Source organism: Spea bombifrons, chromosome 4 (genome assembly GCF_027358695.1).
Source record: "Spea bombifrons isolate aSpeBom1 chromosome 4, aSpeBom1.2.pri, whole genome shotgun sequence".
Classification (NCBI taxonomy): Eukaryota; Metazoa; Chordata; class Amphibia; order Anura; family Pelobatidae; genus Spea; species Spea bombifrons.
The window spans coordinates 95,518,582-95,529,774 of record NC_071090.1 but is presented as its reverse complement, the minus strand read 5'-3'; the positions used below and the strand labels follow the sequence as shown (position 1 = coordinate 95,529,774).

The 11,193-nt window shown below is 43.3% G+C and overlaps 1 protein-coding gene across 1 annotated transcript; it reads right to left on the bottom strand.

The window, feature by feature from the left end:
* Positions 1–232: 232 nt before the first annotated feature.
* Positions 233–10,882, bottom strand: MTHFD2 (methylenetetrahydrofolate dehydrogenase (NADP+ dependent) 2, methenyltetrahydrofolate cyclohydrolase). Its single transcript, XM_053464582.1, has 8 exons — positions 10,744–10,882; positions 6,202–6,386; positions 5,554–5,676; positions 4,797–4,949; positions 4,353–4,460; positions 3,794–3,886; positions 3,427–3,552; positions 233–1,190 (listed from the first exon to the last, which is right to left on the bottom strand). The coding sequence occupies exons 1-8, from the start codon at positions 10,821–10,823 to the stop codon at positions 1,051–1,053; spliced, it is 1,008 nt and encodes a 335-aa protein (XP_053320557.1). The 5' UTR covers positions 10,824–10,882; the 3' UTR covers positions 233–1,050.
* Positions 10,883–11,193: the final 311 nt, after the last annotated feature.

Here is an 11,193-nt window from a genome sequence, read left to right as displayed (position 1 = left end):
CATGGTACAAATGGAAGTAGGTATCTTATCAAACTTTCATTCTTCCTTCTCGGATTTGCATGAATCTCCCTGACTCTAGCACAGCACTGCCAACCCAATCTCAGCTACTGGTGTGCCAAAAAAATAGACGCCATTTCTTGGCAAAATAATAAAAACATGTAAAAATTGTAATCGATACGCATAGACTTTTTCTTTTTAAAAACCCATAAGGCCCACATACGCAAACATGAGCAATCTTTTATACCTAGGTGCTCTTTAGGATCCTTTAGCTACCTGCATAATTGGCAGGAGCCATGGTCCTACTGTCATACATGGCCAACTCTGGTTTGATCTGTTCCGTATATCAATTGCATTCCAACTATCTACAGCCATTCTGAAAAATCAGCCGTAGTTTGAAATCACATCTCAACCCACATCATACTCCTGTCCAACACTTTAGCATTTTAACATCTCCTTCGTATGGTACACAATGACTTTTCCATTATGCCACTTATACAACCTTATTTTTTTACGATCCAAGGGCCTGGTGCGCAACCAATGTTTTTGACTCGGTGGGATTGTGGACAGCAAACAGGGCTTGTAGTCAGGAAAGCCCTAGACAAGTTAAAATGGGGGAGGATAACTGGTATGACCTATCTTGCAAGTTTCCCAAGTTCACTTAATGTAACAGTTTAAGCCTCCTCAGGTGAAGAGCCTTGCATGGTTTCCCATGACCCTCCAGCACAGAAAGCAGTGTTTAAATTTACCCCAAGCCCTGTTAAAATGATGGATGCAAAACAGCATCACCTTTGGCATAACCATTTACCTGTAACAGTAACTGGTAACAGTCACTACACAGCACACAACTTTCAATGCAACACACAGGAAAAAAAAAAAGACTACAGAAAGCCACAAATTTCCCTGTGAGTCTAGCAAGAACGGTGCTCTGAATAAATAAGTTCCATCGCCACGCCAGGCGGCTTGTCTACAATAAATATTGCATTTTATCTTCGGCCTGTTCTTAGGAGTGGATTTTGGAATGTAAAGTCAGCATTAAGATGGGGATAGACGTTAAATGGCAACAGCTTGCAGCTCTGTGGGCTTTAGTATTCTTTTGGCGGCAATAATTGTGTTCTTCATCAGCATGGCGACTGTCATGGGACCAACTCCTCCTGGGACTGGAGTGATGTAACTGGCTTTCTTTCTAACACCTGGAGTGAGCAAGACAACAGGATACGAGAATTAGAAGCAACATCGATTCTGTTAATGAAGTATGGCTTAATGTCGTATTATACAAACACCTATTGCATCATACTCTAAGACGATGTAACTAGGGCTGCAACTAACGATTATTTTAATAATCGATTAGTTGGCCGATTATTTTTTCGATTAATCGATTAATCGGATAAAAAAATACATTATTTTAAATTGAAGAAAAATTGCAATAAAAAACGTACAATTTACACTTTCATCTCTTTATTGCAATGGCCTCTCTCTATTCAACTTCTTATTTTACTGACATAATAATAAAAGCTACAAGAACCCAAACAAGGTGTTTCTCAAACTAGGTTTTAATACAAAGTTATTAGTAAATATTAATTCATATGTTAACTATTTTTCATATTTAATAAAAACTGAGAAAAAAGCCTTGTTTAAATTTTTTTTATTTACCAAACTGCCCCCAGTTATGCACATCTGACCCCCAGCTTGCCACTCTGCCCCCATATATGCCTTATACCTCTTATATGCCAGATTCCACTGTGCCCCCTGATATGCCACTGTGCCCCTGATATGCCTTATACTCCTTATATGCCAGTGATATGCAACTGAGCCCCCTGATATACCTTTTACCCCCAGATTTGTTTTATGCCCCCCTGATATGCCTAATATCGATGTCTTATACCCCCTATATGCCACTGAGCCCCCTGATATACCTTTTACCCCCAGATATGTTTATGCCCCCTGATATGCCTAATATCCATATGCCTTATACCCCTATATGCCCTAAAAATTCATAATACCCCCCATACACCACTATAACTCACCCATACACCACTCTGGCTCCTCCCCCTCCCATACACCACTCTGGCTCCTCCCCTCCCATACACCACTCTGGCTCCTCCCCCTCCCATACATCACTTTGGCTCCTCCCCTCCCATACATCACTTTGCCTCCTCCCCCTCCCATATACCACTCTGCCTCCTCCCCCCCATACATCACTCTGGCTCCTCCCATACTCCACTCTGCCTCCTCCCATACATCACGTTGGCTCCTCCCCCTCCCATACATCACTTTGCCTCCTCCCCCCTCCCATACTCCACTCTGCCTCCTGTGAACCTCCGTTTCTGACAAGACACCAGGGAGCCGGGTAGAGAGGCAGAGTGGCGTATGAGAGGGGGAGGAGCCAGAGTGGTGTATTGGAGGGTGGCTCCCATACACCCCTCTGACTCCTCCCCCCTCCCATACACCGCTCTGCCTCTCTACCCGGCTCCGTTACTGAAGGCACTTTCATTGCAGCTTCATAGAAGCCACAGTGTAAGTGAAGTGCAGTAACGGAGTCTGTCTGTGCGATGCAGACCCTCACCGGCCATCAGAGAGGATGATTCTCTGTCAGCCGGTGGGGGTCTGCATCGCACAGACAGACTCCGTTACTCACCTTCACTTACACTGAGGCTTCTATGAAGCTGCAGGGAAAGTGCTTGTCAGTAAGGGTGCCGGGTAGAGAGGCAGAGTGGCGTATGAGAGGGGGAGGAGCCAGAGTGGTGTATTGGAGGGTGGCTCCCATACACCCCTCTGACTCCTCCCCCCTCCCATACACCGCTCTGCCTCTCTACCCGGCTCCGTTACTGAAGGCACTTTCATTGCAGCTTCATAGAAGCCACAGTGTAAGTGAAGTGCAGTAACGGAGTCTGTCTGTGCGATGCAGACCCTCACCGGCCATCAGAGAGGATGATTCTCTGTTAGCCGGTGGGGGTCTGCATCGCACAGACAGACTCCGTTACTCACCTTCACTTACACTGAGGCTTCTATGAAGCTGCAGGGAAAGTGCCTTCAGTAACGGTGCCGGGTAGAGAGGCAGAGTGACGTATGGGAGGGGGGAGGAGTCAGAGGGGTCTATGGGAGGGGGGAGAGAGACGGAAGTGAGAGACCGGCCGACAGTGAGGAGAATCCAGGTCCCCTGCAGCGTTGCGGGGGATCTGGATTCCGGTGTTATAATCCGATCTCTGTTTGAGGTCGGATTATATAAAGAGAGGAGTTTTTCAGAGCATTTGCTCTGAAAAAAACCTCTTTTTATAATCGATAAAAATCGATCCGATTAATCGATGATGAAATTCGTTGACAACGATTTTCATAATCGATTATTATCGATTTTATCGATTAGTTGTTTCAGCCCTAGATGTAACCATGTCAATTCCCGACAACTTGTTTCATATTCTCTTTCCTTACCTTCAAAATCAACATCTCCAACAAGTTTTGCTTTGCCGGTGACGGGGTCCTCCACTCTGTTGATTCCAACATCAATAACAGCAGCTCCTTCCTTGATCATATCGGCTGTGATGAGGTTGGGAATGCCTTTGAATGGAGAAGTGAAGAATATATTTAACACTAAACATGGTGGAAAATAACTAGGACTGCACGTAGTCCTAATCAGATGAAGCCTTCAGAATATGTTTGCAAGGAACATTAGGTCACTAATGGCATCTCGAACTTTGCTTTTATATACTTTGCTTTATAGCAGTCTAAGCCCTGGTTTTGGACAAATACTATGCAAAAGAAACTGATGGTTTCTAAAGTAGAGTTCTGCACAACCTACCTGCTGCTGCAACAACAATATCTGCTAATTTGGTGTGCATCTTCAGCTGTTCTTTGGGAGTGTACCGGTGAGATATTGTCACAGTGGCATCACCTGAAATATAAGGAAACGGCATTAAAGTTTGGCTCATATCAACAGAAGGAAAGTATGCGTGATTAAGGGAATGATGAGTATGCGAATAAGTGAATGAATGTTTGTGAATGAGTGTGGGGGCGTAGCATGGCATAAGAAGGCTGTAATCACACTCCCATCATGCCCAGGTTCTAGCATGTACTGGCTTGCCTGGGCATGATAGGAGTGTGATTGCTGTTCGCAATGTGATGGTGGGGGAGGTCATTTTCGGTTTCGGTCCAGAATGTTCATTTCAGTGCATCCCTAATTGCCATCACTAAAATCACATTGAAAATCATTCTGTTCTAATAGTCTGGCTACATCTAGCAGTCACTAGTAAATCAGACATTGGACCACAAGGGGTAAAATATTTTGCCGGATACATTTCGACAGGACCGCAAAGGTTAAGACTGCACACAGCTAAAAACGTCGGATAAAAAATACTAACCTCCAGGGCGCTCGTGCTTCCCATCTGTGTGGAGTAGCATCGCAATGGGCATCCCTACGTTCTTGGATCTTCCAGCTACTACAACGTTCTTACCCAGAGTGGGGATTCCTGTGACAACATAAGCGAATGTGTTATTTCACCGTTACATCTTAAGTGCATATTTGTCCACATCCAGTAAGATTTTTCTTTTCCCAATTTCAGAGATTAGCCTAAGCGATACTGCCATGTGTAAAGGATATATAAAAAAAAATATACTTTCTATTTCTAGTATGTGCTTGGGTAACACGAGTCATCTATGAGGCAAACGCACGGTGTGTTAGAACACAGAATATTCTGCTGATTTCCTCCTGCTAGCTGGGGAGGGTGAACCCAGATAGAGATATATATATATATATATATACTATATTATATATTATACATGGGTGAGCCATGCTTAGCGCTTACCTGTTCGCTTGATAATTTCCCATACTCCCCAGGGGGTAGCAGGTAACATGGAGTACTGGTCCAGACACATCTTGCCCACATTCACTACATGGAATCCATCCACATCCTTCTCCGGGATCACAGCATTGCAGATTGCCCTCTCATCGATGTGCTCTAAGAAAAATACCAGTATTGATAGTTTTAGAAAAAATACTGCAGCTAAAGAATTGCTGGGAATCACATGTTCTCTTACTGGTTATATAGCTTTGTGTAAAACTCACAATACTTAATACGCTGTTTTGGCCAAACGGTTTAGCATGAAAACGTATGTATATAAAAAAATGTTTGATTACTTTATATTGTATATTTACCATAGTTAGGGAAATTAAATAAAAATAAAGCTGCTTTATATGGAGAGCCAACCCATCTTTGTATTAAAATACAAGCATATATTACTATATGTATAAAATAAGATTATGTCAATAAAGGTAACACCTTTGGTAAGATGTATTTACAGTCTCAGAACACTAAATAGATAGATCACACATATTACATAAGGGCTTTCAGGGCAGGGTGTTTTAACCCAACCAGGTCTCTGCATTAGATGGAGGTTGGGGTTATTTTATATAAGGTTCTTACATAAGGTCCTTCAAGACAAGATTTAACTTTTTGGTAACACTACCTAGTCTACCCAACATTATAAAACTTTTTTAAATAAAAAAAAAAGCCTCCCACAACTTGAGAAACCTACTCGGATAGCCGATTATAACATAAGTACCTGGCAGTGGTAGTTGGACCAGAAGACCGTCCACGTTTTGGTCATTATTTAACTTGCTAATCAGATCAAGCAGCTCCTCCTCTGTGATGGACGAAGGCTTGAGGATTGTTTCACTGCTAATCCCTGAAACCACAAAAAGTACCGATAAAAATTAAGATGCAGAGCAGACTGACAACTAATAAAAATGGCCATTGAAACATCAGAGTGCAGAATAAAACTGACAGGTTTATGAAATAATGAATGAAAAAAATGTATCAAGGCGAGAGCGGCTCATTTCAGTCAATAGTCACAGACCGACTGCAACAATAACGCATTAGACACGGATAGTCATTTGTATAAATTGGCTACATTTTTTAAATAAGAATGCTAGGGTCAATAAGATTATATGGCATTCCATATATCAAGGGACAGCTTTTATTATTGCTATACCATATGAAGCAGTGATTGCCAAAATGCAGCTCAACAGCCATTGCTGATTTCAATCTCCCTTATCTCTGAGCTAGCATTTGCGGGGATAAAAAATTCTGCAATGCAAGAGTAGGAGACGTTCATGTAAGTCAAGCCTACTACGAAGCTTCAGCAATCCTCAACAGCAGCACACCAAATGGGTCAACTGGTTCTTTAGCGCCATCATCAGTGTATACATACCCACGTCAGCAGCAGCTTTGGTCTTGTTTAGGACGTAGGAATGGCTAGCTGGGTTGTCTCCAACCAGAACAACGCTGAGGTGTGGCCGTTTGTTACCAGCTGCTACCCAATGTTCTACTTCATGCCGAGCCTCCAGCCGAATCTGCCTGGCAAGCTTCCTGCCGGATATGACAACTGCTTCGTTTCTGGGCAAGAAAAAAAAAAAAAAAAGGAGTCATTAAGCGTTTCGCTAAGGTCAACATGTCAAAATCAACAGTGGATTACAGGGACACTTTCAAACTCTACACCAAAAAACTATGCTTGAGCACACAACGTAACCCAACAGCACAAAGCATCCCCAGCAAATGTTTAGTCAGCTGTCCAACAGCCTAAAAGTATTTCACATAGGTGTCATGTTCGTAAAGGCAAAAGACCAAAGATGCATGAAATTATTTGTCCTGTTTTGGAGTTTCCTAGAATTTCCAGGCCAGAGAAAACTAGGAAGGACAAACATGTGCTCCAGAAGAGGTTGTAGTTACAGGGCTAGATTAAAATAATTAAAAAATAAGCATTGCATGCGGCTGGGTGGGCAGGGAAGAGGAAGGCTTATTTTTTTCTCCTTACCCATGCCATTTCAGACAGACATATTTAGTTTGGTTTAAGTTACGGTGGTTATCACGTGTCTTCTCAGAAAGGAGGCAGAGAAGATCATTCTGCTAGTCACCGAGTATATAACCAAGTCACAGACTAATAATAGACTGAACCGGCAAGGTCACGACTGCTTGTGTTACTGCTCCTAGAAACATTACTGAACCCAGATTCAACTGCAAACCTCGGTCTAACACCATAACCCTGCCCAATGCATGGATACATAAGCGGCACACAAATTTAAGACGTGGAGGGTAACCTGTCATTTTCAGCTTCCGGAATAAGCAAAATTATACGTTTCCATCCAAGTATTCACATCACACAGCGCCAGCGACCTCAATTAACATGTATTTTAGAGTTTCCATATTTTTATATTTATTATTATGTGGGAACCACTAATTTATAATATCAGTAGATTATGCCCTAGCGTGATGAGTGCAGTGATCCGATATCTCATTCACTGATATTTTTATTCATCAACCCACAGACAATCTAAAGAGATGGCCATCTTATAACAAGCTTTGCTCGCCAAGGCAAGGTAACAAGGCTCGGTAAACAGTGTGGATAGGTTTGTGTGGCCCTGTAGCCTTCTGCCCCTGTAAGATGACCACAACGTCATGAACGCTTAGCGACACGTTCCGAGGCGAGCCTTGCAACACAATTCTGTGAAAACACAAAATTAAGAGGAAGCGACGAGAGGAAACACCGGGGATTTCATACAGAAAAACATATGACACTCAGCTTCACATCAGCAGAGTCATTTTCAGAGGGGTTTTTTTCTTAATATATGCCCTCATTATAACAGGTCAATGGCATTAGAAGGGGCCACAGGAGCCCATGGTACTCTGTTCTCTGCTGAGGACAGGTCTTTAATAACGTCCCAGACATATGGCCCCTTTCACCTAAAACAGGACAGGTTGTTTCTATCATAGGGCTGGTATCCGGCAATCACTTCCCAATTCAATGAACTGGGCATTTTCCACACAAGCTCCCGCACGTACAGCACATACGTCCGCGTCATCCTCGCGGCTCACGTCCTCGCTCCTTCCACACGGAGGTAACGGCATTACGAGCAGAAAGCTTGCGTCAGAATGAGTAAGGACTCTTATTCATAGCATTTACTTGGGAATGAAATTGTTTGTTTAAGATACAGGCACGACACGCTTGGCTTCCACGGACACTCGATCGGAAGGCTAAGACTAACCTTTTAATGACACCGAGGGAGGCTGCACTGTATCGCCCGTCTCGCTGTCAGCAGCAACGGCATTAACGCTGCAGTATGACTAAGCATGAAATTAATTACATAACGCAAACATCACATTACTTAATAAAGAGTACAACTGAAAACGCCGGCAGTGATTACTGCTTCTGATTAATTATCGGGTTTATAGCCTTAGACGACCTGTTCCCTCCCCGCGTGTCAGAAGTTAATCGGGTGGGAAACACCCTGAATAAGTATATTGGCAGTTTAAAGAATGCAAGCTGTAAATACATTTAATTAGAAGCTAAATCTCATATAGATTGCTCTCATACCATCCATCAAGTTCATCTGCATTTTTTGTAGCAAGCTGCAAGATTACTACAATGTGGATATTTTTGTGTCGTATTGTTTCCCAGATGATCTTTAACTTTCTCATGACATAAATCCTACCTACACCGCTGTATTGTGAGAATAATTTTATTATTATTATTAATCTGAACTAGTAATTCTCAGACGACCGAAGAGGCCCACTGCAATGGTAAGTAGATACCGGTAGTTCCTTGCAAGGGCCGCACGGGGTGCTGCACACGGTGACACGGTACGGGAGAATGCAGCGTATATACTTGGGCGCTATCGGCGATCTTTCATCGTGTTATACAGACATCTAGATCACAGAACTACGAGCGAAATGCGTTAGGTGGCTTTCTTGAGGTGGGCTCATGATGTTACGAGGCTGAAGCTGGCTTCTTATTCATATATGTTGGTTCTACTTCTGTCACTTAATAGTGAGAAACTGCCGTCACACACAAAACTGAAATCAGGTTGAATTTCTAACTTAAAGACGGCATCAAAATAATAATGGCCAGTATCATCTTGAGCCAAGATTAGCATAATTAGTATGGATTTATCTAACCATTCATACGGCTTTCAATATTGAGGGTAAGACAACCCCTTTTCTCACTATTTGGTGGCACCTTGCAGAAGCAGAACAAAAATAGATATTAAAATGAAAATAAAACAATTTCTCAAAAACGCTGGGGAGTATAAAGTCAAAACAAAACATAGAAAATATAGAATCTGGCTGCAGATAAGCATTCGGCCCATCTAGTCCGCACGCTTCTCCTTAACCAGTCTTTGGTCTTCAAGACAGCTTTGTGCCTATCCACGTGCCTAAATTCCATTAGACACTTCTACCACGTCTGATGGGAGGCTGTTCTATTCATCTACAACCCTCTGAGTAAAAAAACTTCCTCAAATTACATCTAAACCTCTAGTTTTAGATTATGGCCCCTTTCTAACATTTCAGTTACTTTGAAAAATTTACTTTGTTAAAACCCTTCATGTATTTAAACGTTTCCATCACATCTCTCTTCACTCCTCTAGGTTAAATTATATATATATATATATATATATATATATATATATATATATATATATATATATATATATATATAGTGAAGGAATACAGGATGAACTTTGTCCCACTTTTGGTGGTTCTTCCAAATTTGCAGGACCACGGTATTCCAGATAAAACCGGTTGAAACCAGGTGCAAAGTCATTTTGGAAGCTACAGCAAGTATCTGCTGCCCACCCTCTTCTCCCTTTCATTTGATTAATATGGGCAAACTGCTATTTTATGTAAAATGATTGGATTAGAATAGAGCGTTATTTCCGGTTCGTGTGTTAAGTGTATACATATACACATCGACAATGCACCGTAATAAACAGATCTTATTATACATACACCTCTGTCCGCTATATAATTTTGAACCCCAAGGTATAGAAGTACATGGAAATTCTACCACAATACATATATCTACAATAATATATATATATATATATATATATCTCCCTCAGCCTTCCCTCATACCGATCTCCGGATGAATAACGGATACAGTCATTAATGGAATACATAGAGCTCGGAGAGCATGCTGGAAGCATTAAATCGTTATATGAAAGATGCATTCAGGAGCGAGGAGGGGGAGGGACATGAATGCAACCAGTGAGAGAGATTTCATCAGCCAGCCTGCACTTCCGGCATCCAACGCCGGTCACCAACGTGTGTACATACAAAGCACACCGACACACGCACAAACCCCCATGTGTTCCCCGGGTGGAGCTGTGTTCGCCGCCTGGACATACAGACCGGTGTGTGACAGAGCAGCGTGACCAAGGGGCTCTCCGCCATAACACGGGCCATATAACTAAACCCCGCCAGCCTAACCGTGTGCGCGCCCGGCTCGATAGAGTGCAAGCTCTGTAGACAACTAAGGAGTTAATGCACAATTTCACTGTACTTACTGTACAGTTTTCACTGTACTTAAAAAGTCCCCTCACTTAATGAATTATACAGGGCCAGCTTAGCCCTTCTAGCTGAAGAAGCCTGCCAGTGTCAAACCTTCATAATGAGCAGCGCAAGAAGAGTTAACGCGCCCTTTAGTCAATAGATGCCCAAAGTGTATTCACCCTCCCAAGTGACCCAACTGACATCAGCCCCCTTAAGGCTTCGTGTAGCATAGCTCAACGTACACCCGTTACCGTGACATTATTTCTGCCGGCAACGAGGCAGGAATTAGCCATCAATTACTTAACCCTATGACCGAACCGAGACATTGCCGGTGCTGCCGGGTCTCAGTTACCGAGCCCAAGGTACATAACCCATGCAAGCGAGCGTAGTATCGGTGTGTCCGAGCGGGTCATAACCCCATACTCACCGGCAGGGTGTAGCGTGGAAAGCCCGGACATGGGCTCTAGCGACATAACAGATGGAGCGCAGGGTGGCGATGGTTACCATGGTGTAAGTGCAGGGACAGCTTCACAGTACAACACCTACACGACAACAGCTAAGCCAGAAGGGGGGAGTTATGCGGGAGCGCGCACTTTATATAGACTCGGGGACGTCACGGAATATTCGCGAGCTCCACGCCCAGGCTTAGAATTTCCCAACCCGGCACAGAGGACGTCAGTGTGGAGCGGATTTCCTATTGGCTGACTGTCCCTGCTGTGGGTGGAACGCTTGAAGGCTATGCGGATAATGAGCTGTGTGTGGCTTTGCGGGGGGTTGACCGGCTAATAGCGGGTATTGCATCGCACGGATACGCGCGTACGGTTCGGAGTCCTGTGATGCAGAGGGAAACTGGTGTCACTGCCCCTCTCTGTCTAAC

What these genes read in the sequence shown, in the direction of transcription:
- MTHFD2 (XM_053464582.1), bottom strand. Translation starts at nt 10,823, where the DNA reads ATGGTAACCATCGCCACCCTGCGCTCCATCTGTTATGTCGCTAGAGCC. An exon ending in GGAAATTATCAAGCGAACAG is followed by an intron (nt 4,461 to 4,796) that starts GTAAGCGCTAAG and finishes ATGTTGTCACAG; the next exon opens with GAATCCCCACTCTGGGTAAG. An exon ending in TATTGTTGTTGCAGCAGCAG is followed by an intron (nt 3,553 to 3,793) that starts GTAGGTTGTGCA and finishes CTCCATTCAAAG; the next exon opens with GCATTCCCAACCTCATCACA.